Raw genomic sequence first — 17,313 nt, 5'->3', positions numbered from 1 at the left:
GTCTGCGCATGCGTCCAGGTGAAGCTGCGCGGGCGGGGACGGGGGGCGGGGACTAGAGAGCGAGCCTCGGCATCCTGACTGGAGCCCGGGCGCGCGACCTGAGGCTCTGGAGTTCAGACGGACGGGAGAGACACCCTGTGTATGACGGGGTGCGAGAGAGGACGAGATGTGATGGGAGCTGGGAATCGAGACCCAGGAATCCCACTTGGGAACCCCCCTTTTCTTCTTCCTCGCCCCTCGTCCTTCCCGGGACTCCCGCAGCGACCTCCGCCCGCGACCCGAAGTCACAGGCCGACGGCCCCTGGTCGGAGCGATGGTGCCACCTAGCGGGCCGTGTGGGGACGGCTCGAGGCGGCGGCGGCGGAGACCCCAGGCTCCGGGAGGCGCTAACTACCGGCTGGGGTGGCGCTTCAGCACCGCCGTGGGTCGGACAGCGCCTCCCGCCGCTCCCCCAAGTCCTGGAAGCCCGGCTTCCCGAGCCCCCAGGCAGGGACCCAACAGAAGGACCTGAAGGAACTGCTGGCTCCCCTAGCCTACACCTGGAGGCCCGTGGTGACCCTCAGTGTGCGAAGCCGAATTGGGGAACCCAGCGTTCTCCCTTCTCTAACCCCTCCTTCCTCCCGGTCCAGCCTGGGTGGTGCGGACTAGGCAGTCCGGGGTTGCGGAGGGGAGGGTCACCCTTATAACTCTTCATACGACGCTTTCAAACGCGAGCCTCCTCGAGAACTACTAGAGAGGAGCCCCAGAGGCAGGCGGGGCTCCTACAAATCCAGAAACTAGCAAGCTCTCCGCCCCCTAGTAATCGCGGCGCACATTTGTCGTCGGGCGCTAGGACCCAGGACACCCAGGAAGGTGGGAAGCAGGTGGGTGGACCGGAGACCCGGGGAGCGGCGGTGGAACACGCGCGCGCTAGGGCCGCGCGGACTCCCGGAGGTGGGCGGGGCGGGGGGGGCTGGGGCGGGGCGGTGCGCGCGCAGCGTCGGCCAGCCCCACCCGATGGATCCCGAGCCCGAGTCGGCCTCCGTGGAGGTTCCGGCCGGGCGCGTGCTCAGGTGCGGCGTGGCCGGGCCTGGGGGTGGAGGGTGGGGGGTGGGGGGGAGGAGCCGTGGCCGTGGGGTAGGCGCGGGAGAGAGCCCGGGGCACCCGAGCCGGGGATCCCCAGCCTGGGCTGAGCGGCCCCGATTGCGCGGCGCTAACGCCGCGGCCCTTTCTCCTCCAGTGCCCCGGAGCTCTTCGCCGCACGTTCCCGGTCCCAGAAGCTGCCCCAGCGCTCGCATGGCCCCAAGGACTTCCTCCCTGACGGCTCGGAGGCCCAGGCCGAGCGGCTGCGCTTGTGCCGCCAGGAGCTCTGGCAGCTGCTGGCCGAGGAGCGCGTGGAGCGCCTGTGAGAGGGGCGGGCCGGGGCGGGGGCGGAGCCGGGGCGGGCTGGGCTGCTGGACCCGGTAAGTCTGATCCGGTGGGTTTGGGACGGACCCCTCTCCCTGCTCCTCGCCAGGGGTAGTTTGGTGGCCGCCGAGTGGAAACCAGAAGAAGGTTTCGTGGAGTTGAAGTCTCCTGCGGTGAGCGGCGGGGCTCAGGGACCGGGGACCCGCCTCCTCTGCCTTCCCGGACTCCTTCATGACAGTGCTCTGGGTCCCCCGCAGGGTAAATTCTGGCAGACCATGGGCTTCTCAGAGCAGGGCCGGCAGCGGCTTCATCCAGAAGAGGCCTTGTATCTCCTGGAGTGTGTGAGTGGGGCCCCTGGGAGAGTGGAGAGGGGATTGTGACCAAGGAACCGGAAGGGCGTTTCTACTCAGGGAAAAGGTGTCTACAACCGAGTATTCGGGTGGGGGCGGGGGCTTGTAATCTGCTTTCTGGAGCAGTTGACAAGAATGTCACGCAGGGAGCAGGCTTTCCAGTCTGTTAGTGACGCTGCCTCCCTCTCCCCGTGCCCCTTCCTGGCCGGCCTGATTCTTGCCGTGATGGGTGTGAGGTGTAGCATGCAGATAGCAGAGTGGGGAATTTGCTCCCTTGGCCGTGCCACCACAGGGAGGGTTCACAAGCTGAGCTGTGGGCTGCACTTTCAGGGCTCCATCCAGCTCTTCCACCAAGACCTTCCGCTGTCTATCCAAGAGGCCTACCAGCTGCTGCTGACCGAGGACACAGTGACTTTCCTGCAGTACCAGGTATCAGCCACCCTTTATAAGAACCTACAAGAGCTTCCCTGGCGGCTCAGTGGTAAAGAACCCACCTGCCAATGCAGGAGACTCTGAATCAACCGGGTAGGTCCCCTGGAGAAGGAAACTGCAACCCACTCTTGTATTCTTGCCTGGGAAATCCCATGGACAGAAGGAGCCTGGCGGGCTACAGTCCATGGGGTCACAAAAGAATCAGACACAACTTAGTGACTAAACAACAAGGTGCTGGACACAGAGCCACGTGCTGAGGCTCCAAGACTGACAAGGGCTTATGTCCTAGGGGTGGCACTTGGGTAATATATAGGTAAGAAAGCAAATGGATGGTTGACTTCAGAGTTGAGTGCCAGGAAAAACACAGAGGAGGAGGGGCACAAGGCTAGAGACATAAATGTGGAGATCTTGATGGCATGGATATTTCAGGCTCCACCAGGCTGTAGGGAGGTGTGGCCAGAGTAGAGGCCTGTGTCTGAAATCTGGGGCACTCTAATATGAGGAGATCAGGGGGAAGATAACGGATGTGAGGAGTGTCCAGCAGCGGAGAAGACCAGGAGAGGGGGCATCAGAGAGACCACAAGGTCTTTTCAGGAGGAAGTGCTTGGCTGCGTTGAATGCTACTGAGAGATCAAGCAAGCTGGGGCATACCTGCATACATTGCTCATATACGGATGCAGGGCCACACGGAGGAACATGCGGTTCATCCAAAACCCACCCATCTTTGGAAGTGTTGTGGGGCAGCAGGATGTCCATCTCCTTCTGTTTGTCTTGTCTGTATTGTAGTCAGGAGCTTCACTTGTGACAGCTTTTGTCAAAATATTTTGGCTTATAGTTTTTTCCCTGGTCCATCAGCTATCAGCTTTTTGGGATTTGCATTTAAATCAAGAAACTGCTGTCATTTGTGCCCAGGGTAAGGCCAGTGAGAGACAGGAACTCAGAGACTTGAGACCTCAGTGTGGGGAGGGTGTTTATTAGACAGTATGGTCCTGCCAGTACCAGGGTTTGGAATCTGGGGGTGTGGTGAATGGCTTCTGTGTGGAGAACAGTTTGTTTTCATAAGTGGATGTCTGACTTCTGGTTTGTCTTTTTGAGGTCTTCAGCCACCTGAAGAGACTCGGCTATGTGGTTCGACGATTCCAACCAAGGTAAATCCCTGTTTATTTCCCTCGAATTTATCCTAGTCCCCAGCGACTAAGCACAACACTGACTGCTTACTGGGTGCTGGCTGCTGAAGAATAGCAGAGAACAAAAGCACTACCCCACAGAACTTGTGTTTAGGGGAGCTTACACAAAACACCATCACTTTGCAAAATCAGTGATCTTGGAAACCTCCTATAAGCCAAACAGGGAAAGCGTGGTCACACAGATTAGAGTTTATCCCTTAGATCAGCACTATCTGATAGGACTTTCTGTAGACAAAAATATTTAATGTCTGTGTTGTCCAGTATATGTGGCTTGTGTGGAATTTTTAATTTTAATAGATTTAAATTTAACTTAAATAGCCCCTTGTATCTAGGGCTACTATAATGGACAGTACAGCCTCACAGCCATAAGAAAAAAATCATGGCGGGGAAGAATAAAGGGCCATAATATATTGTTGAGTATAAAAAGGACCAAACAGCTGTATATTAGTACAGTGTCATTTTTGACAGAGAAAGATATGGAGAAAGACAGTCAATATGTGTGTTTGTAGGAAACAAAATGTTACCTTGGTATCCATTGGGTTTTATTTTCATTTTCCTTTATTTTCCAAGTTTTCCAGTTCTCCTAACTTTTCTCACCAGTGTTATTTATTGCTGGCTCTGCAGGAGCTCTGATGTCAGGGAACCTCTGTTCAAAGGTACCACTGATGAGACCCAGAGGCCTGGACAAAGATGCGCAGGGAGGCCCCTGTGTCTGCCCCCGTTACTCTGTGTGGGGTCTGCCTGGGGCTCCCGCCCTTGGTTACAGTTCTAGCCCTGGCCCGCTGACGTAGTCTGGGCCAGTCCCTCACACATTCCAAGGGGAGCACCAGACTGAGGAGGTGGATCAGTTGCCCACCCCCTACCCCATTCTCACCCACAGCTCCGTCCTGTCCCCGTACGAGCGGCAGCTGAACTTGGACAGCGGTGCCCAGTGCCTGGAGGGCAAGAGGAAGAGGAGAAGCTCCAGCTCTCAGTAATGCTCCCCACGTGGCCACCCCACAGGGAGAGTTCTGTGGAAGTGCTGGTGTTCGGGACCTTGGAGAATGCCTGGGCTTAAGAGTTGGGCTGGGGCGGCTCCTGCAGGGGCTCAGGGAGGCAGTATGGCTTGTGGGGGTCACGTGCACCTCAGCAGTCAGGAGCAGATGGACTGCGTTTCCTCCCCACGTCCCTCAGGTCTATTAATAAGAAGCCCAAGGCCCTGCAGAACCCCCTGCAGGGGATGGATGGAACACCTGAGAGCCCAGCAGCTTGCAGCCCACCTCCCCAGAACCACAACAGCTGCCGCCCAGAGGAGAAACCCCAGGAGTCAAACCCTGTAAAGAGCCCCGTAGGCCCCCTTCAGCTGCTGGGGTCCCTGGAACCCTGCCCTGGTCTGGGCAGGGAGGGGGCACAATGCAGCCCAGAGAATGGCAAAATAGAAGACGGGGTTATGGGGGCTTGTAAGCCCCGCTGGAACTTTGAGCAGATCTCCTTCCCCAACATGGCTGCAGACAGCCGCCATACTCTCCTGCTTGCCCCCGCCCCTGAGCTGCTCCCGGCCAACGTGGCTGGACGGGAGACAGACGCCGAGTCCTGGTGCCAGAGGCTCAACCAGCGGAAGGAGAAGCTGTCTCGGCGGGAACGGGAGCGGCAGGCAGAGGCCCAACACTTCTGCGAGGATGTGAATGCTGACCCCCAGGTGCAGCGCTGCTCCAGCTGGCGGGAGTACAAGCAGCTGCTGCAGAGGCGGCACCTGCAGAAGACCCAGAGCCGGCCCCCACACCTGTGGGACCAGCCTGTCACCCCCTTGCTGAGTCCCGGTCAGGCCGACTCCCCAGGTACCACATCACCCTGCCATAGGCCATGGGCAGCTGAGGAATCACATGCCTTTAAAAGTGGCGTGCATTGACTGCAGCTGATGGAGGCTTAAGGAAGATGAAGGAGAGAGCGGTGGGTGGAGTGGAACCCACAGGGATCGTCCACTGCGGGAAGCAGCAAAGAGGCTCGTGGGAAGGTTTAGAAACAGCCTGGTCAGTGCCCAAGGAGAGGCGAGGAGGAATGTAAACTACAACCGTATCCTTAAAATCATAACGAGATGCATGTGGATGGCTGTGGTCCCCTGCTCTTCCACCTCTGTTAGAGGGGAACAAGGGGGCAATATGTTGACCAAATGAAAGGATCTCCTATATACCCTACATGTTAAGAGTAGAGAATAAGGCAAGAACAGTGCTAATGAATTCAGGACTACAATCCTTATGGGAATGTGGTGCATTGTAAGGAACAAGATTGGGGTTGCCAGAGCAGTTAAATTTGAATTTCAGATAACTTTTTTTTTAGTATAAGTATGTTTCAGATATTGCATGAGACATGTGTTGGTCGCCCAGTTGTGTCCAACTCTTTGCGACCCCATGACTGGAGCTCATCAGACTCCTCTGTCCATGGAATTCTCCAGGCAAGAATACTGGAGTGGGTTGCTATTTCCTTCTCCATGCATGAGACATACCTGTACTTAAAAAAAAAAAAAAAACCTGCTAAATCTGGCAACCCCGAACAAGATGGCAGATTGAGAGATGTCAGGGGGTCTGGATGGTTGATTCTCCTCATGAGTGCCTTGTTTTCACCGTCCTTGTAGCCATGGTCCTTCAGCAGATCTCTGTGCTGCAGACGACACACCTTGCTGATGGAGGTGCCCGGTGAGTCTCCAGGTTGTGCCCACCTCTATAGTACTTAGGGCACCAGCAGGAGTTGGCAGCTGGGATTTGACTCCTGAGGTTGGGCATGAGCTGGGGGATCATTTCAGGGGCCCCTACCCTGGTAATAATACTCATGTGTGTCTGCAGGAGTAAGAGCCAAGTAGATTGATGATTTATCCCACTGGTTCTGAGATAGGGTCACTGCCCCTCCTTAGTCTCCCTGGAGGAGGCTGCTCCCTGAAACTGGGGGAGGAAAAAGGTGGTGTGGAAAGAAAAGGTGCGAGAGGGGTGCCCCTGTCTCCTAAGGTTTCTCATTATGTCCTCAGGCTGCTGGAGAAGCCTGGGGGCTTGGAGATCAGCTTTGATGTCTACCAGGCTGACGCCGTGGCCACCTTCCGAAAGAATAACCCTGGCAAGCCCTATGTCCGGCTGTGCATTAGCGGGTATGAGACCAGTGAGCGCAGCTGCGAGTCCTCTTGTGAACCACGTGGATGTCCCCTCCATGCCCCGCCCCCGCTAATCTGTCAGTCCCTGAGAAGAACCAGTGGTCCAGAGAGGTCACACCACCAGTTAGTGCTACGGGAACCCAAGCTTCCTCATCCTCAGCTCTCACTCCTGTCCTTTTCGAGTAGCTTCTCTTCTGGGCTACTTCAGTACCAGGCTCAGCCAGCAGAAGGATGTGAACGAGGGGTTTCCGGGCTAAAAGAGAGGCAAGACCCTCACTATTCCCAGGCTCCTTACCCTACCAGGGGCCTGGGTGTTACTTGAAGAATCAGAGCCATGTGGTTTGCAGACAGGAGAGCCCGGGGCCAGGCTTCTCGTTCCCCGCGACTCCTGTCATACATCAGCCTTCCCTGGGAGCTTAGGAGGGTTGGCTTCCCAAACTCATGGGTGGGCTCTGCCAGGCAGGTCTCAGTCTAACCTCGATTCTTGCAGATCTGATGAGCTGGTCCCAGACCTCTGCACCCTCAAGCGGTTGTCCTACCAGAGTGGGGATGTCCCTCTGATTTTTGCCCTGGTGGATCATGGAGACATCTCCTTCTACAGCTTCAGGGACTTCACGCTGCCCAGGGATCTGGAACACTGAGCACCCAGCTGGGGTCTGCCCTGGGGGACCTGGACTGTCCACTCTCAGGGACCATCGCAGTTGCCTCCTACACCCAGACTCTGACCTGTAGCTTCAGAGGCTAGTCTGGGCCTTGGCCTTGGGTGTCTGATGCTCACAGGAGAGCAAAGCCTTGCCCCGCTACCTGGCCTCTGCAGCGCTTCCAAGCCCCAGGTCTGAGACTGCTGCCTTGCAGTAATCCCCTTGGAATTCAGGACTAGATTCCAAGAGGCCAGTGAGGTGGGGCAGAAGAGAAGACTCTGTGCCTTTAAATGAGAGGGTGCCTGCTTCATGCGATAAAGCCAAAGCCATTAAAAAAAAATATATATATATATATATCCTTTTCTGCTGTGGCTGGATTTACTGGAAGAGTCCTCCCTACCCCACCATCCTTCGGAATTGGCCCCCAGGCCCTCCCCACCCACAGCGCTGCTTTCTCTGGTGCAACAGCTAGAAGCAGCCCGTGGGAGGGCAGAAATGCGACCCCAAGCCTTTCTCCGGGAAGTCACTGACCTCTAGTTAGTTTGGCTTTCAGAAAGGTAGTCCGAGGTGGGAGGTTGGCACTCCACCGGTCCTTCCCAGAACGCAGCCGGCTCCGGGTAGAGGGGCGGCGGAGAGGCGCCACGTCGGCGTGGCTCGAACGCTAGTCGTTTCAAACTGTGCGGTGGAGCGTGCCATCCACGGCCCAGGCCTCGGGCCTGGCCTGCGCCCCCCGTTCTTCTCCCCTCTCGTCGTTCCAATTGCCCTCCCTCGTTGTGCTAAAAACTCTGCTGCTGCCGCTGTCGGAGGCAGGGCTCGGAGGAGGGCTCAGGCTTGGGGCCTCCCGGAGAGGAGGTGCTTCGGCGACGCCCCTGTTCCCAAAGCACCTAGCTCTCGGGTCTCGAAACTTGGCCCTGTGTCCGCCCGTCCCCCTCCCTGATAGGGTTGGGCGCTTTCAGGAAGCACAGGCAGGGCTTTGCCCCTCCCTCCGGGGCAGCCCGGGGCCGGGTCGTGGGAGGGACCACTCCCCTCTGCAGCCGGGCCTGGGAGGTAGCCCGGGGCAGGCGCGCGTTCCGGGAACTATTTCCTCCTCCGGGAGGCGGCGGGACACTGGGCGCGGCGCGGGAGTCCTGCGGCCCAAGGTGAGCGCAGGTGAGGCTGGGGGCGGGCTGGCAGTGCCTCGTGCATATTCACGCGGGCCGGGGCCCCGCCCCCGGGCGGGACGGAGCCGTGGATTGGCCTGAGCGCAGTCCCGCCTCCCCGAAGGCGCCGGCGCGGCGCCCCCGCCTCGACGGCCGCGAACTGCTAGGGGCGGGGCCAGTCCCGGGGGCGGGGCCGCTGGGGCCCGGCGCTCAGGGCCGGCTCTCCCTTTATGTAAATAGCGGCGGCCCCGCCCCCTGCTCGCCGCGCCGGAGGTGAGCAGGAAGGAGACGGCCGCCCAGCAGCCTGCGGGCCTGCGGCGGAGTGAGCGGAGCCGGTGGCCGGGGCCGAAGGAGGACTCGGAGGCCTCGGGCGGGGGCCAGTCTGGGGTTCCAGGTGAGGTGCGGGCCGGGGCCCACCTGGCAGAGGCCGCCCCCTCGGGGCGCTCGCCGGCCGGAGTGGGAAGGCAGGGGAGGGCCCCGGGACCCCTGGCCTCCCCGGGCAGGGAGGGCTGCGCGCGGGTCCGCTCGCCTCTCCCCGGATCCCGTCGCTCCGCTCGTCTGGGAGACAGACACCTGTAGAAAATGCGGCTGGGAACTTTTCCGTGCCCGATCCGCCCGCGATCACAGACAGAACTTGGGTTTCGGGCTTGCACAGTCGTGTTGGCTTGGTAGAGCGGGGAACAGGTGCTCGGCCCGGCAGAGTGCGAGGGTCACCGCGGGCGGAGACGGAGCCCCCGAGCCCCGGGCCCCACGTGTAAGGCGCCTGGCCGGAGAGGCTGGCGACGCGCGCCCCCGGCGGCCCTCTCTCCGCCCGAGGGGCCGGAGCGCGTTACGTCGGCGGCTTAGCCCCTGCCCCTGCCATCTGGGCCCTCTGCCTGCCGGCCCTTTGTGCCTCCTAATCCCCGGACGCAGGAAGCCCGCGGGAGGGACTTGGGTCTTGGGGCCTTTCTCCGCCCCAGGCAGCTTTGGATCCCTTTGGGGGACGTGATGGAGACCCAGCCTCTTTTCCACGGCCACCGGGGTGGGGTTGCGCTGCGAGACGCTGGGACTTGGCGAGAAGTGAGAAATTCTGTGTGTCAAAGAAAGTGCAGTTTGCTCTTGGTTTTCTCGGAGCTGGACGGTTCCCAGGCACCCTGAGCTTGGGCTGCTGGTAGAACTGACGATTACCAAGAGAGCTATGGTAGTGGCCCCCTGAGGCTCTCACCTGAGACAGGTGAGCTTTGGGTGAGGTGGGCGGGGCGTAGACTCAGCGCCCTTCCCTTGGGGATCCTTGTGCCAGATGCAGGGCATCTTAACCTAGGCTCTAGGCACCCTTCCTGGAGCTTCCAACTCAGAGTCTTTTCAATCTGGGGAGGGGATTCTGAGCAGAGAGGGGAAGAAGGAGGGGTTGTGTGTCAGGGAGACAGGAAACCCCAGGTGGGAGGCTCAGAGCAGCAGTACTGAAGAGCCCTGGCCCAGCTCAGCGGGGAGCCAAGAGCAGAAGTGGCTTCTGAGGAAGACCGTCTGGGTTTTGTGAGCTGAAGCATGGGAATGGCCCTGGAAGAGATGGGCCAGCTTCTTTATGTTATGCACAGGGCATTCGGATTTGGTTTTCTTCAACCATCTGCCCGCAGTGCTCACTTTCGTCAGTGAGGACTCAGACCAAACTCCAGGTGCTCCGAGTGCCTGTTGCTCTTCTCTAAAGTTAGATGGGGCCAGTCTCGGTGGGAGCCCTTAGGCAGTTATTTCCAAGGTCTGGGTCATCCTGCATCCCTAATCTTCTCTGAGTCAAAGAAGCATCCCCTTTAGCAGCAGACTAATATAATTTTATTAACGTAGTAACTTAGTCCTTTGTTATTGTTTGGTCACTAAGTCCTGTTGGATTCCTTCCCCACCCCATGAACAGTAACCCGCCAGACTCCTCTGTCCATGGGATTTCCCAGGCAAAAATACAGTAGTGCGTTGCCGTTTCCTTCTCCAGGAGATCTTCCGGACCCTGGGATCGAACCCATGTGTTCTGCATTGGCTGGTGGATTCTTTATCACTGAGCCACAAGGGAAACCCAACTTCTTAGTAGCATTTAAAAAGTGTCTTAATCCCAGATAACCCATAATAGGGTCAAAAATTTTAAAGGTAATAGGAGCTCCCAAGAGGGAAAAAACTTCCCTCTTGCTTTATAGTCTTGCCTCAGGTGTAGTGCTTGCCTTTTTTTTTAAATCTTTTTTGGTTGTGCTAGGTCTTCTCTGCTGCACGGGCTGTTCTCTAGTCATGGCGAGTGGAGGCTACTCTCTAGCTGTGGTGTGCAGACTTCTTGTTGCAGTGACTTTTTGTTGTGGAGCACGGGCTCTACGGTGCACAGGCTTCAATAGTTGCAGTACGTGGGCTCAGTAATTGTGGCTCCTGAGGTCAAGAGCACACGCTCAATAATTGTGGCAAATGGGCTTAGTTGCCGTGCATCATGTGGGATCTTCCCAGACCAGGGATTGAACCTGTGTCTCCATCAGGTGGATTCTTTACCACTGAACAACCAGGAAGCCCTCAGTAAGGCTTTGGTATAGTTTTGAATTGTGCCATGCTGATTTTTCACTACATGACCTTGACTCTGTTACTTAACCGTGCCGAACCTCGGTGAGCCTTGTTTTTACAGATGTTGACAAGAGGATGAAAAATATCATAAACACCTGGTCCTGGCCGGCGCCAGGTGAGGGCGGGCTGCTTAGCCTCCCCACGAAGCATAAAAGCCATGCGGTCACTTGCAGCAAGCCTTAGGGCAAATGCCGGGGCCTTTTGAGCCCGGACGGGTCATGAGGGCAGTTGGCTTCTCTGTCCAGAAATCCCGATTTTTGAAAACCTCTGGAGAATGAGAACTTTGAGAACGAGGCTGTTGCTTCTTGGAGGGCTGAGGCCTCTCCTAACTTTCGCTCCGGTTCCAGTGGCCCTCGGTGTTTCTGCTGCTTAAGCTGGGACTGAGGCCTGATGGCTAGACCCCAGCTGGGGCAGCCTTTCCTGGGGGGAGTGTGTGTGTGTGTACAATCTAATCTCCTCTGCTTTGTGCTTGGGGGAGGGCTTGACTGTTACACATTCTGCACCCTGGTGGGGGGGGGGGGGGGGCGGGGTCAGTGAGTAGGGGAAGCGCGTTCCTGGGCTGCTCTGTTGCCATTAAGATTTTTCTCTGAACTCCGTCATGCGTTCCGTCAGCCTCATTCAGGGAAGAGATATCTCCTGCCAGGACTTCCTGGCCCCTGGACCCTCCCTCCCATAGAGAAGATGGTGCATGGAGCTGGGAAGGGTGGGATCCTCTGCCATCGGCCTGCGCCCTGCCGTCTACCCCACTGGAGACATTGAGCATCCCTGGCGGGAGTCAGGGGCAATATGGCCTCTGTAGAAGGGTCCTCCCAGACATGTCAGCCGCAGCTTTTGAGACACCCGAATCAGGGGCCCGGCGAAGGCCCAGGAGGCCCATGGCCTCTGCCTCTGGGTTGGCTGCTTTGAGCGGCACTGGCTGCCTGGACCCACTTATCCTGAGTACTCAGCCCGGAGAGGCCTTCTTATCTCACTCGGGCGATAGCACTATCAGGGCTCCTCCTGGCTCGAGGCTCGGCAGGTCTCTGGCAACGTTGTTTCCCCTGGCTCTGGAGTCCTTTGCAGGAAGAAGTGGGGTGTGGGACAGAAGATGGGGTCCCCATGGGACCACCGGTACTGTTTGCCCTCCTCCAGCCCCAGCTCCCCAGGGTTCCCTGGGAAAGCCTCCCCTTCCTGTGGGCTGTCCCCGTGGGCCTTTGTCCACCTCCCTTGGGGGTGGCCTTCTCTCCCCCACCCTGCCTCTCAGAGGAAACTGGTCCTCAGAGGAGTCACCCCATTCCTTCCCCTCCCCAGGAGCCACAGTGAATTCTTGAGCTAGGAGAGGCTCCTCTGGGCGTGGGGACAGGGAAGCAGCTAGGCACCTGACTCTACCCTTCAGGAATCCAGCAGAGACCGGAGACTTTTCTCGAGACACCTGACTCAGTGTTCCCAGCGTTTGATGAGAGGGACATCTGGGCGCAGGACTGTTTGATTCTAGTAAATAATGTTATTGGTGGCTCTCCTTGCCAAGGAGCCGGGTCTCCTGAAACTTCGGGCTAAGACAGGGGCCATGAGGTATCCACGGCCCCATGTCAGGTGTCGCATGGCCCCAGCCTTGGCCAGAGACGTGAGAACAGGAAGTTCCCCTGGGGCCACAGCCCAGTGCTCTTTGGGATCAGTGGCTCCTACCTGGAGAACATGTTTGCCTACTTGATCCTCATTCAGTCCCAGCTGTTCATTTATTCAACAGGTATTTGTTAGTGTCTCTGTATGTGCGGTGTGGTTTAGACACCAGGCATAATCCTTGCACCAAGCAAAGATCTCGGCTGTCACAGGACTCTTGTTCTAAAGGATGGGAATCTTGAGTGGCCAGGAATAAGTGTAGGTAATAAATAATCTGCTAAAAGGCAATATGAGCTAGAATAAAAACTGAGGTGGGGGATTGAGACCCCTTGGGAGGGAGGCAGGTTGCAACTTTAGAAAGGGGTCAGGGTGGGCTTCATGGAAAAGGTCACACATGAGCACAGGCTTGCAGAAGATGCCTTGCCTTGCTCAGTTGTGTCTGACTCTTTGGGACCCTATGGACTGTAGTCCGCCAGGCTCCTCTGTCCAAGGGAATTCTCCAGGCAAGAATACTGGAGTGGGTTACCATGCACTCCTCCAGGGGAATCTTGCTGACCCAGGGATGGAACCCGCATCCCCTGTGTTGCAGGTAGATTCTTTACCAGTGAGCTCCCAGGGAAGCCCTACAGGAAGTGAGGGAGTTATTTAAATAAAATTCGGTGCCTCTCATGTGTCAGGGGGGTTCCCTGGTGGCTCAGAGGTTAAAGCGTCTGCCTACAATGTGGGAAACCTGGGTTCGATCCCTGGGTCGGGAAGATCCCCTGGAGAAGGAAATGGCAACCCACTCCAGTAGTCTTGCCTGGAGAATCCCATGGACGGAGGAGCCTGGTGGGCTACAGTCCATGGGGTCGCAAAGAGTCGGACACGACTGAGCGACTTCACTTTCACTTTCACATGTCAGGGCCCTAAGCACTGGAGATACGACCATGGAAGGTGAGGCATGTCTGTCCTGGGGCTGACATATCCTGAAAGCTCCATGGGTTGGCCTTTCAAGTTTTAGGCAAGTCGGAGGTCATGTTATGGAGCTTGATGGGATGAACCAGGCAGCTTACCCATCCCCACCCCAGACAAGTCGTCGTCTGTCTTCTCCCCAGAGTGGCTTTGCTTTTCCCCATAGTTGGCCAGTCCCAGTCTGTCACTTGGAGGGAGGCTGGGGTTAGATTGCAGGTGAGGACTGAATGGGGATGTGGAGAGACGCAGGCATTCTGACTTCCCACCCCCGCACCCTGCAGGACGGCCCGTCCAGGGCTGGAGGACTGGCCTGTGGCTCCGTGGGATGGGCAGTGTGGCAGGAGGGGTGGTGACTGACCTGGAGCCAGCCAGGGAGGGCGAGGGCCCTTGGGGAGCCCCTTTGTCCTGGGAGCAAGGCTTGAACTGAGCGGACGCTGTGCAGTCTGGTTGGAGTTCAGCTTGGGACTTGGACTCCTCTCAGGCTTGCTAGCGCTCAGAATTAGCTGTTTCATAAGTAGTTGGGAGAATTACATGAGAGGATGCTCGTCGAGTGCTTCAAGCAGCATCTGGCCACAGTTCCCTCTCCGTCACTTTTATTGCCCAACAGCAACAGTGACGGCAGTACTGTGGCTGCCGCCTCCTGTGTTTAGTCCCACCTCCACAGAGGTGCCCTGTGAGCCAAGGTTTGGTTGCTAAGCTGCTGGCCAGGGGCTGCCTGGTGCCTCTAGGGGGTTGGGTTTCCCTGGACAACTCAGGCGCCAGCAGAGCAGCCGTGGGCATCTGAGTTGGCACGGGCAGATGCCGGAGGGGTCAGCAGCTGCCCCGGGCGCTTAGAGCCCTGCCTTACCATTCCCCCGGGGTGGGAGGTGCAGGGGCGTGCTCACACCCTGCAGGCGGAGGCCAAAGCTGTGCGCGGGCCTCACACAGGATGTCGGGGAAGGGAGGGCGGTTTCAGCAGCAGCAGGCTGTGGGGAGCTGGCTTGAGCCGGGGCTGTGCCCCACGCCAGACGTGCTCCCAGCGATTGTGAACAGGGGACACGTGCTCCCGGGGCTCCAGGAGCCTTCTTTCCCGTGGGCCCCAGGTGTCCAGAGCGCTGCTTCCAGATGTAGCCTCTCCCAGCAGCCCAGGCCATGGAGGGACCTTCTGGGGGGGCTGGCCCATCGCACACCTCCAGGACAGGCTGGCACAGCTTGGTCAAGCCTTTGTTTCCTGGGGATAAATGAGCCCAGGTGCCCCAAACCATGCCAGCGTGGGACAAGCCATCTGTTATGAGAACCAACCCCCTTTTTCCTCCCTGTGACACAATCAGAAGTGCTGCTTAGGGCAGGGAGCCGAGACAAGCCCACCCCCATGTGTGTATTTCTTCTCTGCCTTCAGCAGGTGTGTGTGGGTCCCCTACCCATGCAGGGTCTGAGCAGAGGATGGGAAGGGAAGACCAGGTGGGATTTTACTAGCCTGTGGCCAAGTAGGTGGGCTTCCCAGGTGGCTAGTGGTAAAAAAAAAAAAAAAAAAAGAAACACACACACACCTGCCAATGCAGGAGAGGCAGGTTCGATCCCTGGATCGGGATGACCCCCTGGAGAAGGAAATGTAACTTACTCCAGTACTCTTGCCTGGATAATTCCATGGACAGAGGAGACTGGTGGGCCACGGTCCCTGGGGTTGCAAAAGAGACGCCACTTAGCGACTAATCAACAAACATCTGGCCAAGTAGGCAGCTCTCCTATTTTTTTTTTTCCCAGGGTGGGCATCGGGGTGAGGGGAGACCAATTTTAAGCCAGAAGTAGTGTTGGACGATTGGAGCAGTGAAAGGGAGGGGCTGGCCAGGCCAGTGGCCCACGGGGGCCTCTCAGGCCAGCTCCAGGCACGAAGCACAGACCTGCGGGGCAGAGCAAGTACAAATGAACCCCAGGTCGGCAAGCCTCGTGGCCCGGCAGACCCTAAGCCCTAAGTGGCCACCCCCGAGGGACCAGAGAGCTGGGCAGAGCAGGGAGGGTGGCCCACAGGTAGATCTGGTGACAGACAGAGGTTGTGGTGGGCAGGATTGGAGACGGAGCGCCATACGCATCAGAGCTGCTTCTACCACGAGGGATGTGGGAGAAGAAGTCGAGGCCCCTAAATGCTAAGGTGCCCCCCACATCTGATGCCAAGAAGGTGTTAGTCACTCAGTCGTGTCCGACTCTTTGCAGCCCATGGACTGTAGCCCACCAGGCTCCTCTTGGGAGCCTTCAGAAAGTTCTATTGGGCAGTCTTCAGAAAGTTCAGGGGATGGAGAAGGTGTTTCTTCTCAGGAAGCCGCATCCCCCCCAACCCCACCAGGAGTCTGACCGTTGCCTGGGCCCCCCTCTGTGTGATCTTCTTATCGCCCTTCCTGGGAGGCAGATAATCAGAAAGGAGGAAAAGCATCGCTGGTAATCCCATAACTCCTCCAGTGTGTTGTCAACTTATGTAAATATTTTTAGTAGATTCTTCCCGACTCCCGGATACATTGGACACATGTTTCCACAGCCATCATCTCCTGCCCTTTTCGTGACCGTCTGCCTCCCGTCGTGGGGCTGAGCACCCCTCACCCGTCCCCTGCTTTTGGCCACTTAGGTGGCCTCTGATTTTTCCTAGTAGCTTAATGACCAGCATGACAAGGTTGGGGAGGGCATCCATGGAGCTCAGTGGGTGCCTGAGTCCACAGTGGTTTTAGACATCATTTTAGCCTGAGGTGTGGTCCAGCGCTGAGGGAGCACAGTGAGTGACCATGGTCAAGATAGCTTCAAATACAAATGCTTTTGGAAGGTGATTAAAAAAGAAAAGTTTTTATTTTATATTGGGGCATAGCTGACTAACAGCATTGTGATGGTCTCAGGTGAACAGCGAGGGGCTCAGTTGTACAGGTGCATGTATCCATTTTCCCCCAACTCCCCTCCCATCCAGGCTGCCCCATAACATTGAGGAGAGTTCCCTGTGCTGTACGGAAGGTGATTTTTTTTAATATGCTGCCTGAGGGGCAAGAAGGTTATTTCAGAGAGAATCATGAAGACAAAAGCATGGAAACCAGAGTGAATCGGACTTGTGTGGAGGGTCTAGCAGATGGTCAGAGGGCCAAGCAGAGGGGGACACAGTTGGGGAGGGGAGGGCGGACCCCGTCAGGCCCCTGCCCAGGACTGTCAGGGGGTTCCCAGTGGGGACAAACTGAAGCTCTTCACTGTGGCCCACCAGGACCCCCTTCCGACCCACGGCGTCCCTCCTGTTGCCTGCGCCTGGCCCCCCCAGGCACACGCAAGCTTGTTCTGGCCACCTGACACGCCCTGCGCCGAATCCTCCCATGGCATACTGCTTCCCACCATCCAGGACAGGGTGGAGGTATTGTCACCTCCATTCATTCATTCAGCGAGCTCCATGGGGGAGGAGACGAGGGTGGGAGGCACTAGAGTGTCTGGAGGAAAATCGTCCCAGGCAGAAGGAATGGCAGATGCAGAGACCCAGACCCAGGAAGGTCCTGCTGACCACCCTGGTCCCTCCACTGAAGCGTCTTCCCCTATTTTCCTGGAGGCTCTGATCTCTGCCTGAAACCAGCCCGCCGACTGATTTCGTGTACCTGTGAGTCACCACACCCCCCTGCCAGGGTGCAAGCTTGGCGAGCTAGAGGATCTCGACTGGCTGTCAGAGGGTCTTGTGCGTGCAGTCCTAGGATGGGGTTTGCCTCGTGCCAGGCCCTGGAGTTTGATAACTCATTGCAGACCAGCGTTCTCGGCCTCCAGGAACTACCTGAGGGCCACCCAGCTGTGAGCCCTAGCTCTGCGTCCCCAGCCCTGGGCTTTTTCCCTGACGTCTTTTTCTCCCGCTCAGGACTGGGTTGAGTCGATAGCATCTGTTCCACCCCCGGAAGCTCCAGGCAGGCCCAGGTTCCTGAAGCTTCTCCGCAGAGAACCTGCTTGTCTGGGGTGAGTGGA

At 57.7% G+C, this 17,313-nt stretch overlaps 2 protein-coding genes across 6 annotated transcripts in view; both read left to right on the top strand.

Moving 5' to 3' along the window:
- The first annotated feature begins 45 nt into the window (after positions 1-45).
- TSEN54 (tRNA splicing endonuclease subunit 54) lies at positions 46-7,471 on the top strand. Of its 3 annotated transcripts, none has more exons than XM_042256382.2 (11): positions 46-863; positions 1,220-1,384; positions 1,496-1,559; positions 1,644-1,727; positions 2,067-2,165; positions 3,264-3,316; positions 4,236-4,328; positions 4,529-5,172; positions 5,967-6,027; positions 6,354-6,470; positions 6,964-7,471. In XM_042256382.2, exons 4-11 carry the CDS (start codon positions 1,662-1,664, stop codon positions 7,112-7,114), a joined length of 1,284 nt encoding a protein of 427 aa, XP_042112316.1. In that variant the 5' UTR covers positions 46-863; positions 1,220-1,384; positions 1,496-1,559; positions 1,644-1,661; the 3' UTR covers positions 7,115-7,471. The 3 variants fall into 3 exon arrangements, with proteins under 3 accessions (XP_042112316.1, XP_027829876.1, XP_060251856.1); XM_027974075.3 differs by lacking the exon at positions 46-863 and adding an exon at positions 986-1,052; XM_060395873.1 differs by lacking the exon at positions 46-863 and adding an exon at positions 986-1,052 and having other exon boundaries at positions 6,354-7,471.
- A 1,043-nt stretch (positions 7,472-8,514) lies between these two features.
- Positions 8,515-17,313, top strand: part of LLGL2 (LLGL scribble cell polarity complex component 2) — a 33,058-nt gene continuing 24,259 nt past the window's right edge. For 2 of the 3 annotated variants that reach the window (XM_027974078.3, XM_027974076.3), the window contains exon 1: positions 8,515-8,647. The gene's annotated coding sequence lies outside the window, so the exon portion shown is untranslated. Of the gene's footprint in view, positions 8,648-17,209; positions 17,305-17,313 lie in introns of all 3 variants that reach the window. The other variant, XM_027974077.3, reaches the window with a different exon arrangement.

The sequence above is a fragment of the Ovis aries genome, chromosome 11 (genome assembly GCF_016772045.2).
Source record: "Ovis aries strain OAR_USU_Benz2616 breed Rambouillet chromosome 11, ARS-UI_Ramb_v3.0, whole genome shotgun sequence".
Taxonomy (NCBI): Eukaryota; Metazoa; Chordata; class Mammalia; order Artiodactyla; family Bovidae; genus Ovis; species Ovis aries.
Note: the sequence above shows the minus strand (reverse complement) of the source record. Positions and strands in the feature narration are given on the sequence as shown.

Bases quoted from the DNA above. Each gene is read 5' to 3' on its own strand.
- TSEN54 (XM_060395873.1), top strand. From the start codon at position 997: ATGGATCCCGAGCCCGAGTCGGCCTCCGTGGAGGTTCCGGCCGGGCGC. The intron at 1,728-2,066 runs GTGAGTGGGGCC...CTGCACTTTCAG, and splicing joins CCTTGTATCTCCTGGAGTGT to GGCTCCATCCAGCTCTTCCA. The intron at 3,317-4,235 runs GTAAATCCCTGT...TCTCACCCACAG, and splicing joins GTTCGACGATTCCAACCAAG to CTCCGTCCTGTCCCCGTACG.